Here is a 20,318-nt window from a genome sequence, read left to right as displayed (position 1 = left end):
GTAACTTCCATCATGAATTATATGGCATTTGTTTTCCTTTTCTTTTGCCAAACTTGCACACACAATACAACAGCTCACCCACCCACTCGAACACACATGGTGTTCGTACACAAAAGAGGTTTTCACACACTAAAAATGTTTGTTTTTCTATCATGGTGGGGACTTCCCATTGACTCCTATTGTCTTGTAATCTTTTAAGTTTTTCTTTTTTCTTTTCCATTTTTAAACAAAATTAAATCTGAATATACAAACACATTCATACAAACATAAGTACATATCAGATACATATACAGTACATTTCCATTTAAAAAAAAAAGATTACAATTTTAATTAGTGCTTTCAAATTAATAAAAACAATTAATCGTGATTAACATTGTATATTTATTATGTATATATAAATACATACACAGTATATACTATGAAATATATACAGGTACATACATTTATATTCTTTTATTTTATCTTATATATATATATATATATATATATATATATATATATATATATATATATATATATATATATATATATATATATATATATAATTTTTGCCCTAAATTTATACTTGCATGTGTTTGTATTTATATATGTGACGGTAAAGAATTATAATGTTACAAAAAATGTATTTCAATTAAAAGTTTTAATACTGATAGCTACACTGAAGGCTGGAGGATCATAGGAATACATTACATTGTAATTGATATTAAAGTGGAAAGCATATTTATATTGTTATTTTATGAATATATTCGCTATCTATATTCTTAGTGAGCATTTTGAAAAAAATAATAATAAAAACAAATACTTATAAATAGGACATGATCTGAAAAGTCGGAGATCACATCATCAGCACGTCTCAAGAATATTACCTACTTAACGCTCACCAAGCAGTCATAACTAATTTGCTTAAAAACAGGTATGTAGATGCAAACTGTATTAGGATCTCCATAACTGACTGTTTACCAGGTAACCACTGCAACCGAAGGCTTCTGTCATTTTACATGGGCTGCCACAATTTTTCTTTACACTAAAGCCAAGATAAACAAAGCACTTAGATTACACTGCCAAATATATAATGACTACTGCTCCCCTGCCTATGAAGCTTATTCACCATTGGGACCGTCCCTAAAGGGATATTTTGTCAGAAGAAAACCCACATACGCTCAGATCCAAGCTTAAGATCACTCCCCAGCTCTCTGTTCTCATAAGTCTTCCAGACAAGCAGCCATGAGTCACCATCATTCTCACTTCTGCTTGGGGTCCCAATGTCTCACAATCACAAAAACCATGCACACTCACAGGCCACACACACTTACACACCATTTGACTAACTCAGCGTTGACCACACACCAGTCTATTCACGTTTAGATGTGGCCACACACACACACACTGAGCACCCAGACTGCCCTTGTTTCCCGCCTGCACAAATATACCCTCACTCACAAGAAATCAAACAGTTCATCACACATTCCCCTCGCCAGCGCTCCCTAGCAATCCGTCACTCATATGTGTCATCGTTAAAGCTTTTCTGCCATTCATTAAGACCACCAAGCATTCCTATTCACAAACCCAACCTTGTCCTCCCCAATTCCCAGAATCCACCAGAACACTCCGGAATGTCACAGGAATCGCATCCAGGCGCTGTCCGAATCGCTCAACATCTCAACACACACACACACACACACACACACACAAAATCCACTTATCTCATTCGTTTGTGCCGGGCCTGGAAAGAGTAAACACAAATAAACAAACAGGACAGTTGGCACGGTGGAGAGCGGCGGCGGGATCACTTCCGCAATCATCCCTCAAGCCCGTATCGGTCTCCTCTCCTGTCTGAGACGCAGGACTTAGACAAGTTTGTGATCACTCAGACAGAACCAAACTAGATTTTTACATTTTATAAAAACAAGCGCATGTTTTAGTAGGGTGTATATTGGCATTTACCTCAACTAAACAGCAGTTTACACAGGTGCTTGCTCAAGCAAAACTCCAACGTTGAACAATCCCACAGTGTTGTTATATGGTTGTTAAGATGTTCTAAATGGTTGCCATGTGGTTGCTAAATAGTTCTAGGTGATTGCTGGCCCAAGCTAAAAGAACTTTGTGTATGTGAAGAGATCTCCTATAGAAGAGCATTATTTCTATGCTACTATAGTATTTACTAATATTTTAAATGGATTTTTGGTCCAAATTGGACCTTTTCCAATCAAATCTTTAACTTTTTTTAGCAGTATTTACATTCAGATTTTTTTCCTTATTTTGCCCCCATATTTTACCTTAACTAATATTATACATTTATGTGGTTTTTGAGAGAACACTTTAAAATAGGTAACATTTGTTGACTATTAACTAATGGCTTTTCCCTCAATAAATTCGCAATTTGTTGCTTATTAATAGTTAGTAAGGTAGTTAAATGTAGGTATTGGGTATTATTATGGATGTAGTATAAGGCATTAATATAGGCTTAATTAGCACTAATAAATGGCTAATATTCTAGTAATATGCATGCTAATAAGCAACTAATAGGTGTAACCTAAAATATTTGGCACTTGTACCCAAGATATAAAAAATTTCAGATGAAGGTTCAAATAAGATCAAAAGAAAACCTTTAAAATAAAAAAAAATAACGTAGTTGCAAACGTAAGCTGTTACAACAGTTGCATGAAATGAATCTAAAAATTAACTTAAACTGCAGAATTATAAGGGATTGTTTTGTTCAAAGATCCATGTAAAATTAAAAAAAAAACAAAAAAAAACAAAAAGACACTTTAGACAAATCACTGCACACTGTTGCTACTTTAAGAAGCATTTGTGCTTTTTCAAAATACAATATTGCTGGTTATACAGTAACAAAGTAATAGTTATTAAAACACTGGCCTTCAAAAAGGTGTGAGAAAGTGTGAGTTCAGAAGCAATATCACTTTAGACTCACCCCACAATCCTGTGGTGTTTTAAAGACCCTCAGCAATTTCCTTGAAATACCACATTTAACGCGAACCAGCGTGGGTCTGTTTCTACAACCACCAGAGTAATTTGGGATTCAAGGGAATAAAAATGCTCAGATTTCTGGAATTTTAATGTCCTGGCGTCTCTGATTATGAAAGATAAACCAAAAACCAATGATTCTTTATATATCTGAAGCATAAAACACATACTTTTTGACCTCTAGATGAATGTAGTCTGCTTGAAGTGCATCATTCAGGATTTATTCAAATGGACAAAAAGTTCATTTGACAACATGATATGAATCACAGTCACGTACAAATACTGCAATAGAAAACACTTTTGTGCAAATAAATACATATTAAAGTTAACATCTCTCATCAATAAAACAGACAACAGGTACTTCATGTCTAAGAAGCGCTTTGGAATAAATTATGCACATTTCTTTTCCTTCCAAGCAATTTGGTAATAACTGTATAGCCTTTTTGGACGAGAAAAATCACAGGTTTCTTTGGACATACATCGTAAACACGCTCACCGACGCCTGTAAAAGCAGTTTACTCAGGCTTAACATTTGTCTTTGGCCCGAAACAGGCTGTTTGCATAGAAAAAAGCAAGCAGATGCCAACTAAACAGCTGTTTACTTGCTGCATCCTGAGTTGAAAAGTTAGAAGAAGCCGGCGTTCTGTAGATAAGAACATAGGAGGTCTGTGGCGTGTCCTGTTTTACATTACAACATTTAATTCGGTCCCGGTCCTGGCCCGGCTCCTTCTGCACCAATTGAGTGTTGGGTTACAGCGCAAAGAGGCTCAGCACCCACCCGGATTGCAGGAATGAGTGGAAGTCCTTCGTGCCAAGTCTCTCCAATAACCCCCCGTGTGACACAGAAGGGACCTTTGTGAAACGATCCCTCCACTGACCAGTGAACACTGTTTAATTAACCTTTTCTCCTCTCCCTCCTCCCATATTCCCATGTTTTCCAAGGAGGCCGAAAAAGAAAAGCATAATCTCTCCTTCCAACACCCACGGTCCCCCGCACAAATACTCACACCTTTCACTTTTAGTAATCAGAGCGCAAGAATTTCTTTTTTCCCTCCTCGCTCTATTATAACAGTTCAGAATCGCCCGTTGTTTAAAGACTGGACCGGAAAAGGTCTTTCTAAGAGTGGAAGGCGGTCGGGGCTGCGTGACGGTGCTTGAGGGAAGCGGTCGGGGGACATCCTGGCGACCGGGAGCCCAGACGAGCAGGAGCGAATGGGAACAATAGCCCTACACGACCTCCCTGCCCCGAATCCAACTCCCGGGAATTACGGCGAGCGGGGAAAGAGAGCGCATGAAAAGAATCAAATGCCTTTAATAGGTCATAAACAACTCAAATGCTAATGCAAAAAAAAAGGAGGGTGGAGGTTTTTTAAAACGTGCAGAGACAAAAAGTCAAAGTATGCCAAGGAAAGGGACTACAGTATGAGTTTAGCCCTTTCATTACAGGGAGGATCTCGTTATGTCATGATCGGATCTTCACGGACAAACAAGGGAGTTGCCTGGAGATGCTTCGCTGAGGTTGTCTGAGGACGACCAGCAAGGTGATGGACGGAAGAATGGATTCGCATCTCCAGAGACGGCATGTAGGGGCCCAGGTGCGCAATAAGAGCATAAAAATGCTGAGGGAATGTAAAGAGTCCCGAAGGTAATGACATGAGAGAATGCCGCAACACACCCAGCAAGCGAACCGGGCCAAAAATCAATCCGATGGCGCACAGCGTCCAAAATGAACAGTCTGTGAGATGGTGCCTCCTGGTGGTGCCCGACAGGAACTTCATTTTGGGAAGCTGAGTGGAAATTGGCTGTTTGGCAGCCACTAGAAACTTTTTGGAAAACATATGCCACTGGTAAGACCAAATAGCTTGTTGCAACAGCAGAACGACAAAAGGGAGAATCAGGGCACTTCAACATAACTATCGAAGGCTTACTTCAAACATAAACAAAATTCTGCCATCTGGTTACTCCCCCCTGAATTGATCCAAAACTGTATGACCTTTAATTCTTCAGCAGAAACAAAAGAACTAATTTTGAAGAGTGCCGGTGGCCAAACCGTTTTAGTTGCTATTGGTTTTCATTCTCAAGTCATACAGGTTCAGAACGAGTGAGTAAATGACAGTATTTTTGGATTAACCGTTCCTTTTAAGGCACTCTGTTATACTGGCTTCTGTCCTTTTGAAGTGAAATTTTCCAAGAGTGGCATGTTATCAAAGCCTCCTTCTTAAAAAAGTGAGAAACTAAGGATCGTTTTGCTAGTATGTGTACATGACAAATGGTAAATGCATCGGTGTGACTTCTACATGATACACCACATCTCACTTCACTTCTACAAAAGAAGGCACATCTTCCCACAGGGATCGCTCGACGCACACAGGTTCCGACAAGACACCCTTAACGCACGTTTCCCAGATCATCTCAGGAATGTTCTCACCCTTCTGAAGTTCCTTTCGAGGTCAAACGTCAACTCCAGGGATGGAAACCTTGCTAAAAAGTAGCTTAAACTACTTTTAGATTGTTGGCTGGCCTAAAACCGTCTCAGTCGGTTAGTCTCCCATTCAGATAAATGCCCAAAACCAGCGACCCAGATCAGCATGGGAGACTAGCAACCATATTAAGCTACTTTTAAAGTAGAGTAAATCACCTTAAATGAAAAAAATATATATATTAAGTCACTGATCCCCATATTTAAATGTGTGCAGGCAGGAAATCCTGATGGCAACAATTCAGATGAGGGCTGATAAGAGGTTGACAGGTGTGAGAGGACCGCATTTTTCACATCGTCTCTGTAGCCTCCGGACAGGCTAAACAATTCCTGTCTGAACAGGTCCAGTGGTGGAAGAGCGAAAAGCTGCCTCAGGCCACTCTCACACCACTGTGTATTAGCAGTACTTCAGCGACACACACAGTCCTACCACCACCATCTTCATCGTCAACATCATCATCATGCCAAGATGATTTAACCCGTCTGTGTGTGTGCGCGTGTGCAGGAGTGTCTGTTCAGTCTTCAGTTGAAGAGGATTGAATCCGGGTCTCTGTTGGCCATCTGCGCCATGTGTTTAAGAATGTCCTTTTTAGTGATGATTCCCAGTAAACGTCTAAAAAAGAAGGGAGAAAAGGGATTCTTGTTTTTAATTAATACAAATCACTGAACTGTCAAGTCACACAAATCAAACAGACAATTATTGAACAGATGGTCCTTGTTAGCATATGCATGAGAGAGACTATGTTTGCATAAAAGTTCAAGGCCGCATGTTCAAAGTGTGCGTGTGTTTCCAGTCTTCTTGCTTTTTATATTATGTCATTTCCTTTTATTGTCCTAGATAGACTTGAAGGGTGGATCATAGGAATCCAAGACCAACAGCCACGCTGATCCGCTCAACATCAGGACCTGATTAAAACACACACTTTAAAAGGCAAAACAACTCCAGCAAGAACCAGCTTCAGCTGTTTTGAACTAATATGGTAGGGAGCGCTTTTATGAAGAAAAGACATTTGCGGAAACCAAAAATCCCCAGAAACTCAAATTGGATTTTTATAAGCAGAAATGTCCTCATGTCATAAGTGTTGAGATTTTGTTTTATTTAATCAGTGATGCACTGGATATTTGCAGTGTATTTATATGTATTGGGCTATTCACAATGCAGACCATTTTAAATTGGCTAGTGAGGTTACCAATGGCAAAGGCACAGAGGAAAAACTCTTCAAGATATTTACGTAGTTGTGGATGCAGACAAAATCTTGGGAGGAAAAAAAGATGAGAAATGCCTCCTGCTTGGACTGGCGCATATTTAAACAAAGTTTAACAAACATAGTCTAACTGCAAAGTGGAGACAACAGCTCTGTTTTTAAACCCAGTGACACTGTAAATCATGAACAGACTTCAAGGCAACATTCGAACTGAGCTAGAACCTCATACAAACATGGGAGAGTTACTCACAATTGATTCCAACAGAAAATGTTGCTAAGTAAACTTATTTTGTTGTACTTTTTGTAATAATAATAATTTTTAAAAAAGTTAAAAAGTGAGCCCCTCAGTGTCATAAAATATTTGAAGGCTCATGTTATTTCTGATACTTCTGCTGTACTGAACAAACTGAACAAGTTATAATAATACCATATTATTAATAATAATTCCCAGTAAGTTTCAATAATAATAACGTTTTTAGTTTTGTTTTGTTTTAATCAATTCAAATTAAAAAAAGGCTTTTCTAGTTTATTTGTACTTTTTACTCACATCTGAAAGGTTTTCATTCACTTCTAACCAAATAAACATTTTAGTGCTTGACATAATAAAATAAATAAATAAAATCACACTTATTTCTAGTATATCCAGGTTTTTCATGGGTAACCTGGTTAAAAATTAGGGTTAAAATTTATTTTAAAATGGCTAAAAATAAAGATGTAAGTTGACATTGTTTTTCTCATTTAAAATAATTATATATTGTTTTGAGGTCCCCTTGGAAGCTTACTGAGACCGTGGCAATGATATATAGAACACAAATATATTGTAAAAAATATAATTTCTCACTACTGGACAACTTGTCCAGCATTTTGAAAGAAAGCTTAGCTCTTTGCAAGCTATTCTTGGGTGGCCTTATTAGATTGTGATGATGTTTTTGTCAAATTTAGGTTATCTTGTGTAAGCTTGTGTAGCGTCACTGCCACATGTGTTGCCTTTAATGCTTGGTAGCTCACCAGATTTTGAACCAGAGCTAGCAAGTAACTTTAGGAGTGAGATTAAAATCTATCAATCTGGCCTGCTTTCATACATCTATAACTGAGACGTGACCGCTAAAATGCTGGTTATTTTTCCATGGCCCAGTCAAACCTAAAAAAATGACAGCCTCATTCTGCTTCTCATGGGAGAAAACAAGTATCTGCTACACTTGTATCTCATCTACTGCATTAAACAGCCCGCACAGCTATGCGCACAGACTCACCCGTTCTGAATGACGAGGCACTGCCGCAGGCCGAGTTTGCGGAAGATGTCCACTACGATTTCCATGGGTGTGTGCACAGTGACCGTAAAGGGGCTGAGGTCCAAGATGTTGCGCAGTTTCACTGCAGGAGGAGCATTGGGTGACATGGGAGGATCACATTCAGTGAACAGGACGGGAGACATGCTGACCACTCCGTCCTGATACCGCCGGGCATTTTCTAAAATGATGGAGTGGAGGGGGAAACAGGAAAGTTAGTTGAATAAACTCAATACTAATACATCCGTTACATCAAGGGTTCATTAGCAAAACTTCTGTGGCAGCCCATGGACCGTTCACAAACCATCATATTGCACACAAAACTGGCAAGAGCTGGCTGAAAATCACTGCTTCCAATCTGATTGGCTGGCCGCTGTGAAACGTCTTGGATTCAGTGAACACCAGTTTTTAATCAGTCATCCAGGAAACAAAGTTGCACTTACAAGGCGCCAGGCTGACAAAATCTCTGTGGTATCAACTCTTTGACTGATAATCAAGGGTTTGGTTTGAGACATTTAGTAGCAAGAAAATAAGATACCCACAGGCACAACTTGATCTCCCGAAATATCAGAAAAAATAAAACTACTTTGAGACTGTGGTCAGTTGCATCAGTCGGTTCGCTGGTTTATGAGACAGCTAACAGCCAAGCTGATGTCATGATGACCTGCATGCAATTTCTACAGAAACAAAGAGCAATATATGGCCTAGAAATAAGAGTAAGACTAATTTTTGTTTTATTTTTATTTTTTTTAATCATACTTAACCCAAACTTACTGTATCAAAGTTTTCATGAAAAAAATATTGAACAGAGCTACTTTTACTTTTTTTTTTTAATGGAAGCAGACAAACGTTTTAAGCCAACAGCTTATCATTTGAGCTAACACGGTGAAGTTATTGAGCAGTAATACAATTACGGTGGAAGAAGTCTTGTGAAACCTAATCGCAATGAATCTTTTGATGGCCCTATTTATTTTAATACAAGTAGAAATCAACTCGACTGCTTCACACCCAGTTTATCTGCGACTTTTTTTTCATATGCACATACACACCTTGCTTTCTTTGACCGAGAAAACCTTGTAAAATATATATATATATATATATATATATATATATATATATATATATATATATATATATATATATATATATATATATATATATATGAGCAACCAATAAAAAGACTCTCACCTAAAGATATGACCAGATCCCTCCTCAGCACAAAGCCCACCAATCTCTGAGACTGCTGAGAGACCACCACAGGAAAGCCGCTGTAGGTGGTGTCTGAGATGAGTCTCTCTACTTCCTCTACAGTCATTCTGCTCTCCGTCAGCACAGACAGTGGTGGGTCGCCCCGCCAAGGCCGCATCACATCTGTGGCAAGAGTCTTGTGACGGAACTCTTCTTTGGCCTCCAGGAAAGGGTAACCGTTGAGGCGAATGTGGGCCTCGTAGATGCTCTCACGGCCCAGAGCGTCCGCAACCCATTTGCTGGTCATGGCAGCAGCCATGAGGGGCACGATGTACTCTAACCCTCCAGTCAGCTCGAACATAATGACCACCAGAGAGACAGTCATGCGGGTCACACCACCTACAGTAGAAATAAGAAATTTAACACATATAGATGAGAACAATGCAGCATATACTCTTTATTTCAAATTATAAAACTAACAAAGCTTCATTAAAAATGCGACAGAGTCAATTACAAACAAGGTCAAGCTATGTTCCTGAAAGCCACCATAAAATGCTTCTGCATGGAAGACTGCGCGAGGCAATTTGGTCGCGAAATGAAAAATAAATCATCTGGAAAATGAATGTTGAGGAACTTTTCACAGATATGCAGAGGAATCACCCCTCACCCAAACAGGCTGCTGCGCCCACCATGGCATACAGTCCTGGCGTGATGCAGTCTGCCCCTGGAGAGCACCAGCCTCTGAAAATGTCTCTTTCGTGGTGGCGTATGGCCAGCTGCTCCATGCACACACCAAGAAGTCGGCCTGCTATGGCCCCCACTGCCATACTGGGTATGAATAAACCAGATGGAACCTAGTGAGAAAAGATAGCAAAACCGAATTAAAAGAGAGATGGCAGAGCCCACTTGGTATGCTTTGCCAACTTCTCAAAATGCTTTTTAAGTTTTATTGTGACTGGACTGAATCACTACCACATGGTTACCTTTCATAAGATGCCAACCTCTGGTGCTGCGTATTAATAATAAATGGATACCCAAACAAATGAACAATCTATATAACAATAAAACTACTTGTCATGTGATAAAGCTAAGAATCAGAAAATTATATGGCACCACGGTATATCTGTGGTATTAAAGAGTTACTATTACATTACAAAATATTATACTCAAAACTGAATATGTTTTGCTTTCAAAAAAATACATCTGGGTCTTTTACCTTCATGCCAAATGTAATCACAGTGAAGAACATCTTCAAGACCAGTGCAAGAGCTAGCTGCCACATGGCTGTATAGAGACCGGTCCCCAGCAGCCGAGCCCCCAGACCATTAGAGGCTGTGACATTAACGTTTCCTGATGTGCTTCCACTGTTGCTGGTGTAGCTGCAGAGTTTCGATGAGTCCAGCAGGCCACAGTCATTAAACAGCTCCGAGATCAACTCACTGCTGCTCATCCGGGTGTACTCGATAGGGAACGCTAGTAACGCTGTTAACAGTGCGACCACCACAACCTCCAGGACAGGGTAGTGCCCAAGGCAGGTATTTTTTCGGAGACGGCACCAGGCAATGTTAGCCCGAATAAAGAAAGCCCCCCAAAGGCCACCGAAGATGCCCAGAAGCACAAAAGGTAAGAGTTCCAGAAGATGCCAGGGAGTGTGGAACTCCACGTAGAAAAGGACCAATCGGCTGTTGCCGAAAGGATTAATGGACCGAAGGGTGAATGCTGCGACCAGAGCAGCGAAGAATGACCGCCACAGAGTCTTTAGAGGGAAGTAGTAGCTGACCTGAAAAAGACATGCGTGAGAAATATGATCAATGTCAGATGTTAAAACAACATTCGGCAGATGTTTTTACAGTTTAAGATTCAGCATAGACTACTGTGAAAAAAAAACGTAGGTTGAAAAGTCAGAAAATTTTATATATTTACTCATCAAGGACACATTACGTAAAATTATACATTATTTTAGTTTATTTAACAAATTAAATCAAATGTGACGTTGAAGAAATAACGCTGTCCTGCTGAATTTTCTATTAATGAAAGCATGAAAAGAAGCATCAAGGTTTCTACAAAAATATGTAATGATAGGTTTAAGTGATGGGTTGTGTAAGGAATGGGTCAACAGTGTAATTATAATGGAATTACAGAAATTAATTACAGGTGGCATTTTAAAAAATATAAGTAAAAACATGTATGCACACGTCATCAAATATAAAGTGGGACCCAAGTCAGAAATACACATCTCTTTGTTTATGGAAAAACTACTCAAAAATGCTTACCTCTTCCAGACTGAAAAGCACTCCTCCAATAGGAGCACCAAATGCTACAGACACTCCCACTGCAGATGCAGCAGACAACACCTGATACACACACACACACACACACACACACACACACACACACATATATATATATATATATATATATATATATATATATATAAAACACACACACACACACACACATGTTTACATTCCATTATATTCTGACTAAATGCACAATAAGGAGCATGTTCACCCTACTAAATTCATGAACAACAAATTATACAATCAGCCTAGACAGTCTAGAAAAAGGCTCGTCTGTTCGCTATTTCTATTACCAAATTGGCACTGGCAACTTCCAGCACATCAGTTAACAGAGACCAAGCCAAGAGGCTTATATCAATGTATTACATTACAAGTTTTGATCCAAGACACAAAATACTTTGTTACTTTTCCGTCAGTCTATCCCACACTCCCCTCTCCCTTATCTCTCCATCACTCCATTCCTCCACTCCTTATCACCCGCCCCAGTTCCTCTCACCTCTCGTCTCTTGGCCTCATTTCGACGGTATTTGGTGAAGAAATGGCATAGGATGTTTTCGCAGCAGCAGGCTACGTGAACCAGCGGACCCTCCTTCCCCAGACTGAGGCCGGACGAGACGGCCAGCACAAGTGTGATGGTCTTGATGATCAAAGTCCACTTTCCTAGGTAACCCCGAATTATAAAGCCACTCAGGATGGTCTTAATCTGCAAGAATTCAGGATTGGTTATTCAGGATTGAAAATGATTCAAAAACTGGCCATTTTCCAGACCATGAGTTGAAGAACGGTTTTTATTCACTTAAGCAGTTATTCTTGGCATACGAACATATCTTAATGGATCGTTTTAAAAACAGCCATTAAAAATGTCCTTAAATCTCCTCTGACAACTCCTCCACATGAATTTAAATCAGTAGTACAACTTCAATAATATAACATGGGTTTTTGTCAGACAGACAGTGTGACTTATGTCAGAAAGCCCTTCATTGTTCTTTCTGCCAAGGTTAGAGAGCAGAAGCAATTGTGGTTGAACATCTGAAAACATTTTGAACATCTGAAAACAGTACAGAAAATTGTAGAACTGTCAAAAAATATAATAAACAGATACAATCTGTATCCAACTGCTTGTCTTTTTTTTACTCATCGCACTTTACTGAATAAAAAGCTGAAAAAAGGTATAAAACGACTATTAATGTCTGACTCACTACTGTGCGCATAACAGAGGGGATTTTAAAAAATATATAAAAATCACATTAAAGTGACGCTGAAGAGAGCATGTGATCGCAGACCTGGAGAAAAGCTGGTGAAAAGAGGATTGTTGGGACAAGTGCTTGAATGAGTGGAAAGCTATACGTATATAGTGTGTATGAGCATCTCACCTCTGGTATTCCTGAACCGCAGGCGTAAGGGGCGAAGGCTCTCACCAGAATCACTGCGAGGAAGGCGAAGAGAAGAGCCCAGCACACATACATGAAATAATTCACCGCATACAAACCAGGCCCCTGCAGGACACACAAAAAAAACATCTTATACACCGTCACCCCCTACAGGACATATTCATAGTTGGGCCACAACTATTATTACACGCTACATAGTATTTACTCACATTCTAAAGTCTGTTATTTATAATCGAGTCTAAATATAATAAAGAAACGAATACTGATAGATCTGAGGAGTCATACATCCTTGTTGAGACTTATACTTGCCTCATCAATGAGGTGTTTAAGAGTCTTTAAAATAATGAGATAGCATCTTAAAAAAAAAAAGTTTCTAAATTCGAATGTGAAAACATGTTTACATTTAAAAGAACATACGTTACTTATATATATACACACACACATGCATACTCACACTCACATATACAAGTGATTTCTTAATAACAATATTGTACTGTAGCTTTGTCTTCATACCACAAGGGGGTGATATACACTACCACTCAGAAATAGGGGGATGTTAGAATTAATTTTTATTTCAAATAAATTCTGAAAAAAAAAAACACTTCCACAAAATTGTATTTAACGTTCAAAAGACTAACTGTCCACTGAACACCAAATCAGTAGATTAGATGATTTCTGAAGGATCTTGTGACGTTTAAAATCAGTGATACATTTTAAAACCTTAAAATCAATCAGTCACAATATTTTTTATATATTTTTCTTCAAATGAATTCATCATTGTTTATTATAAAAAATAAAAAATAAAAATTTTTAAATGTTACTGGCCCCAAATGTCCAAGTGGTAGTACATACCAATTGAAGAACTCTAACCACAGTGAAAAAAGGCACCTGGAACTCATTTAATTTTTTGTAAATCTTTGCACAAAACATGCTGTAAAACTTGGATTTTGCCAAGTTTTGAAAACACTTATTACAACAATCAGACAGAAAATGAAAAAGGAAACATACATCTGTCAACATGTCAGCAACAGTGATATTTTATGAAAACAATAACCACAAGTGTTTCGCATGTCACTGGAAAAATGAATGCAAAATTAGATTCAAAGCAGTAGACCACAACATGATGATGAAATGATTACAGATGTACTATTCTCATCCTGCTATTGTACTGTTGTACTTGTAACATGCTGTCACACAATGTGCAGAACCCACCTCACTGACTCCAACCATGAGTTCTGCCCAGCTTTTCCACTGAGGACACTTGTCCCTTTCCTGGAAGGTGGTCTCATTGGAAGCCCAGCAGCAGTGTTCGTGATTAAACCAAAAGCCGTTCAGACAAACGCCCTCTTTAAGGTCTGTCATCCAATGGGCAGCAATGTCTATACCTCCAGCCAAGGCCCCTGAGAGAGATGGCACACAAAAGACCTCCAATTCATGTCACATGAACAATTTCTACAATATAATCCTAGTAGCCTCTTTAATGCAGGATTATATTTTTTTGTTTGTTTGTTTTTAGCTTTTTCCTATTTTTAAATGTTGTCCATCAGGCTAAAATCTTCGGGGAAAAAAAACTCTTGTCATCATTTATGGTATCGTCACAAAAAGATTTGTCGATTTTATTTATATTGAAGAATTTCTGACACACACACGCACATGCTCTGGTAAATCATTTTTATAATCATAATTATGACACACACAAGTCACAATTCTGAGATACTAAGTCATAATTATGTGAAAAATATATATAAACAATATCGTTAAATCAATGCTAGTCATAAATTAACTATTATTATGACTTAATATTTCTTACATACATTTTTGTTGCTTTATTGTCATTTACCAAAGCATGCTTTACCCTAAGATGACTGAAATATGCTTCTGTACTATGAAAGCTTATTTATGACATGAGGGGAAAAACATGCTTTCAGAAATCCATTATGACAGTCATAATTATGATATAAAGAGTCAAAATGAATATAAGATAAATTGAATACAAAAAATGTTGGCAAATACCTTTGGTCATAAATGGGTTTCTATACCTTAATGACTGAAAACAGCAAGTGCTGCAAAATTATTCAGCAGGGGCCATTAGGCAGGGGATATTTAGTCTGTCAGCAAACAAGAGCTAAACAAGAATCATTGAAGTAAACAGAAAGTGGGCTGACCTGACATGAGTCCAATGAGAAGCATCAGAAGCCAGCCAGAAAAGGCATCACTGATGCTGAAGAGCAAAGCTACTGTGGACTGCTTACTCTTATTGGTGATCTGAAAAAGAAGAGGCGTTAAAGCAGGAACTCAAGGGTAAGGTTTCATAAGAGCTTTCATTCCTGCTCACCTCCCTGTGACGATCTCTGTCTTTAGACTTCTCTCTAACCCAATCGATGGTGTTGAAGTCCTCGTAGGTGCCAATGCCAGGAACAGCGTCATCCAGTAGATCCATAAGCTTGGGACTGTTGTTGATCGGCCTCCATTCTGCTTTACAGCGGCCTACAGGGTAAAAAAAAACACAACAAATTCTCATGGGAATCCAGCAGACACTCTGCATATTTGCGTGGAGCAGTTCGTGCCTATGCCATTATTCTATTGTGCAAACAGAATGCAAATAAAATGGCAGTTAATCACGGACAATTCCCATTGTGGTGGGAGAGGAATTACAGATAACAAATCAGTTCACTAATGCATTGCAAGTCAGAGCTGTTAGCGTGTGTGATATCAAAACTGATGCCAAGCAGACTCAACAAAAAGAAAGGAGTTGCTGAACCACAAATAAGTCAAAATACAAGCCAGTTAGAACATTATACACGGTGAATGTTACATGTGTTTACACAATAAATGAAGAACTCAGAAAAAATGACTAACCTAGAAAACACAAAATCCTTTATTCAAAGAAATATGATTTAAGTAAGTGAATGCCGCATCTGGAGTCAATATTATTCGATTGGACTAGACAGGAATTGATAACTAGACAAGTTGCTTTGGCCACAGTCATAACAGAATGACCTTTATTGGCGAATATGTTTACAGATGATGGCTGGGCTATTTTTTTTCCTGAATTGCGATATAAACAACAGATGTATACAGTATGATTTCTATTTGGAAACAAAAAAAAAGTCTGTATTTATTAAAAAAAAAATGTAGGTCATGTCATATATTAGGTGCAAAAAGGTATTAAAAAAAATTAATTAAAAATAAACTAATTAAAAAAAAATTATATTACATTATAGCATTGTAACTATAATCGAAATAATAACAAAATAATGCTTTTTAAAGCAGAAGTTAAATTCGTTAAACTAAAACTTGAAAAAAATAAAACCAAAAGCACAGCTTTACTGTATTAATTGTCGGTGCTATTTTGTTTCATTACAGTCAATTGATAGTTAGTGCCTTGTTACTTGCTACAGTTACTTGTAGGTTTAAACTTCTACATTTATTGCCCAACACATATTTTAGCCACATGTGTATTTTAGTCAGCTCTATTGCTCTGTAAAGTTTATTGGAGAATCACTTGCAGAAGGCACTGCCGACAGCAAAATGAAAATCTTTCCAAGACTTTAAAATTTACAGATAGAATATATATTCCTGTGAAATGTAAGTTATTTACTGAGGAAAACACTACATTATAATGTACTATCGAACTCTATATAACGCCAAGCCCTAATGCATACAATGAATTTGTACTGATGATTGAGTGAAGTGAAACACGCGTTTCAGATCAAACGAGTTTAGCTGGTCTAACACAAAAAGACACCAGGCATTCATTGGTATCTAAACAATGCGATACAAATTTAAATATTCAGGTTCAACTTGAAACAAGGCCTCTGACAGCACGGAGCGAAAAAAAAAAACTCACAACAGAATCATCCTCAGCGATTAATTACAGATGCAAGAGTCATCTCAAAATTGTAATTAAGTGCTAAAAAGGTTTTGCTGTAATAAAAACATTTGCCATTCCTCACCAAAGCTTTGTTTTTGTTTTTTTTAATCTTACACTTGCATTTTGCTGTTTGGTTGTCTGAAACCATAATCAAACAGACTAAAGAGGGTTAACAGGAAATGTTAGCGGTCAAAAAAGATCTATGAGAAGGTTAAGGGAACAGTGTGAACTTTAACCATAAACCGTTATTTGAATCTGGTGTACTTTGAGTCAGTGGAAAAACAGAGGAGAAAAAAAAGAATGGGTGTGCTTTTATTATTATTCTGTAGTATAGTCTTGTTCGGTTCACTTCCAGTTAAGGCAAAAAAAAACATTCATTTAAGCAGTAAAGAGAATACAGAGATTTACTATGAAAAACAGCAGCTCAAACTAAAATGAACTTTCACTGTACTTCCTCTCAGTTCCATCTTTAAATCATTCTTAATAAATGAAACGATATCTTTAAAGTATAACAGCGCTCACATTATTCCAATGAATTCTGAGGAACGGATCATGTGACTTGTTCTGAGAAATATATTTCAACAAGTGGAAAAAAAAAAAAAAAAAAAAAAAAAAAATGCACACTACGGCTGTAACTACATTTCCTGCCTGGGAAAGTGACTCACGACTGTCTCAAACATTTTTCAGTCTAATCGAATCGTGCTTGCTGCAAACCTCAAGACAGAATTGAGGGCACTTGTGTTACACTCTGCAAAACACTTGTCATTAAACTTTACCTTACTCCCTCATTTTATTTTCCCTTTATTTCTCAGTGCATCACTGAAAACAAAGCAGAAACATAATGTTGCCCTAGGCACACACACACACACACACACACACACACACACACACACACACACACACACACACACAATGTATTAGTATATTACCATTGTTTGCTCAAACATAGGAAGAATAAAGAGAGTTTTCATGCTGTACTTCATTCAAATTATTCAGAACGCCCACAAAAAAACATAACGCTAACATAATAGTACCATAAACAACCATAGTAATACTATGGTGCTCATTTAAGTCCCTTGGAACACCATACATCAAGGCTGGATCTCCAGACTACCAGAGGGAAAAGAAACAGAAAACATGTAGTAGACAGTATACACCAGTGAGGTTTCAATGGCAAAATTTTGTTCTTTAGCATGTAAAAGTCCTTAAATGCAGATGCAAGTATATTTCACTTCAGGCTACAATACATGTCTTTTTGCTGTGAAACCTATACTAACATATAAAATAACATTTGACCATTTATTTACATACGTTTCCACCATGGGATAAAAAAGTAATAATTAAATAAATAGTAATTGCCACAAACTAACTAAATAAATAAATAGTGAGATAAAGTCAAATGATCTTATTTTTATATTTTTTTAAACTTATATTTATTAATGAAACAAACAGTGTTAAAACATGAGGATTATACAACAGGTTATGAAAGATTTTTTTATTTGTGTATTCCTTGATCATCATTGTAATTGCACTATTATATGCATTTTATGCTGGTCTGCTATTAAAGATCATCATTTCGGCCACATAACCTGCAACAAATTGCATATTTTTGCTAATTTTGGGCCTCTGAAAAGTATTTTGTTTTCTCGCATATCATACCAGCTGTATCAAATGTGACACTCACGCAAAACGTTTTTAGATTTCTTTTCAGCTAATGCAGCTAGACTTTCTGGCTATTTTCATGGATCACAAGGCTAAGATAAAGCAGACAAGCAAGAGTGAAATGAGGAAGATGGTGTAGACTGAAACGGACACGAAAAGGAACTTCCTGGTATGCATCATCACAGCATCATCGGTATCCGTGCAGAGAACAGAGTGATCTGATCCCACCAAAACTGGCACCTAGATCTTTTACGAAACAAACTGTAATCTATGCTTTATCTGTCAAAAAAGGTTTGCGAACCAAAACCTAAACACCACAACAAACCAGTTAATCTTGCAAAAGCATTAAGGTCTTTGATTTAAAAAAAAACAACAATAATAATAATAATAATAATAATAATAATAATAATAATAATAATAATAATAATAATGATAGTAGTGTGTCTAACATAAGAGGTTATCGTCTGCTGCAGCGCGAGCGTCTTACCCGCGCTGTAATCCCGGTCCAGAGGCGGGACATCCTCACTGAAGTCCACGGTAACATCCGAAATATCCACGAGCTCATCATCACTGCTTCCACTCTGATAATTATCGTCGCAAAACCCTCCGTTGTCCATCTTCACCTTTGTCAGAGCGGAGAGAACATAAGGTCATTGCGAACTGAGGGGGAGGGTAACAAAAAAAAACATGTTATTCTTCGTCCCCTATCGTTCTCAGCAGCCTGTTGCGAAATTGTGACATCGTTCCAGCTGAGAAAATATGAGCAATCGCCAATACGCATCATACAGTTCCAGTAAGTGGTGTGTTTATCAAGACTTTGAATGACTGAGCTGGTAGTGCTGAATGCTGTTTATAAGCGAGCGATAAGAAAGAAGAGATTTATACGAGTCTAGAGTTCAGGAGTCGCTGGCAGCGCTGTTTCTGATTCATACGAGTCGTTCGTTCAGGAATCGGACTGCGGTAGTCGCGCTGTGCGTTTCGACTCCCTAAAAACCAGCAGATGAATCATTTGTTCGTGAATCTCTCTACGCTGCAGAGCCAACGGCGGTGTATTAGCACGTTAACCTATAAATGGAGCAAGTAGTGCAGGAAATTCATAAGTCACCCGCCTTTCGACTAGGCTTCTCTGAAACTATAACAAAACTCACTCAGGTGTCAAACTCCACCGCTTCCTCGATCCTCGATTTTAAAAACCAGCTAAAGTAATATTACACAAACAATTTCCAAAAACACACCGTAGTATGAAGGCTTCCGAGTAAGTCGTGTTAAACACTAAACTAAACAATGATTTTAGTGACCCCTTTTAAAGTTATCAAACGGTTTGTCACTTATTGCAGAGCTACAGCAATAAACTGACCTAGTTATTGATGTCCTCTGTTTGATTATTTGAAGTAGCTGATAACACTTCAACCTTTTACATCATATAAACAACGCAGATGTCGTTGATCTAGCTACCTGTCACGCGCCTCTTCAATCGATGCTAATTCTTTCTTTCGAACGATTCGATCGGTCCAAATGACTCAGCTGGCTGGATCTGAGCAGAAAAGTTTGATACGTACCGCCGTGGGTCTTCAGGTGGCGGTCGCTATTAGTTAGTACCTGACTTTGCGGAGGCGCCAGGTCTTGTGATCTGGATTTTAAAGTCCCTCGGTGAAGCAATGCCGACGTAATCTTTCACAGCTGTCTGGCAGTTCCGTCAACTTGTGCGTCACGGTTCAGCCGGTAAAAGCATCTGACAGCCTCTCCGGCGCGGAAGTGTTCGGTCCGAGCGCACGGACCTTTAGCGTGTGATGAAGTTGAAAGAGGAAGGCGTCCGTGTACCGACTCATCTCTGGGGGTTAATTCAATAACTGTTCTCTTCCTCAAAACGTGAACGGCTGAACTTGACGTGTTTGGAGGTCAATAGCGCCATCCAACGTCTAGGGGAGTTAACGTTACTCAAATT

At 38.2% G+C, this 20,318-nt stretch overlaps 1 protein-coding gene across 6 annotated transcripts; it reads right to left on the bottom strand.

The window, feature by feature from the left end:
- Positions 1 to 3,184: 3,184 nt before the first annotated feature.
- On the bottom strand, positions 3,185 to 20,220 carry clcn5b (chloride channel, voltage-sensitive 5b). 6 transcript variants are annotated; one of them, XM_043243838.1, is made up of 13 exons: positions 19,829 to 20,220; positions 18,861 to 18,996; positions 15,173 to 15,324; positions 15,003 to 15,102; positions 14,050 to 14,237; positions 12,820 to 12,942; positions 11,943 to 12,149; positions 11,420 to 11,500; positions 10,363 to 10,926; positions 9,814 to 10,000; positions 9,147 to 9,545; positions 7,923 to 8,139; positions 3,185 to 6,077 (listed from the first exon to the last, which is right to left on the bottom strand). In XM_043243838.1, the coding sequence occupies exons 2-13, from the start codon at positions 18,988 to 18,990 to the stop codon at positions 5,987 to 5,989; spliced, it is 2,439 nt and encodes an 812-aa protein (XP_043099773.1). In that variant the 5' UTR covers positions 18,991 to 18,996; positions 19,829 to 20,220; the 3' UTR covers positions 3,185 to 5,986. The 6 variants fall into 6 exon arrangements, with proteins under 6 accessions (XP_043099773.1, XP_043099770.1, XP_043099769.1 ...); XM_043243835.1 differs by having other exon boundaries at positions 18,861 to 19,033; positions 19,933 to 20,220; XM_043243834.1 differs by having other exon boundaries at positions 19,933 to 20,219.
- Between the last annotated feature and the right edge of the window lie 98 nt (positions 20,221 to 20,318).

Source organism: Puntigrus tetrazona, chromosome 7 (genome assembly GCF_018831695.1).
Source record: "Puntigrus tetrazona isolate hp1 chromosome 7, ASM1883169v1, whole genome shotgun sequence".
Taxonomy (NCBI): Eukaryota; Metazoa; Chordata; class Actinopteri; order Cypriniformes; family Cyprinidae; genus Puntigrus; species Puntigrus tetrazona.
This window is presented reverse-complemented; position numbering and strand designations above follow the sequence as displayed.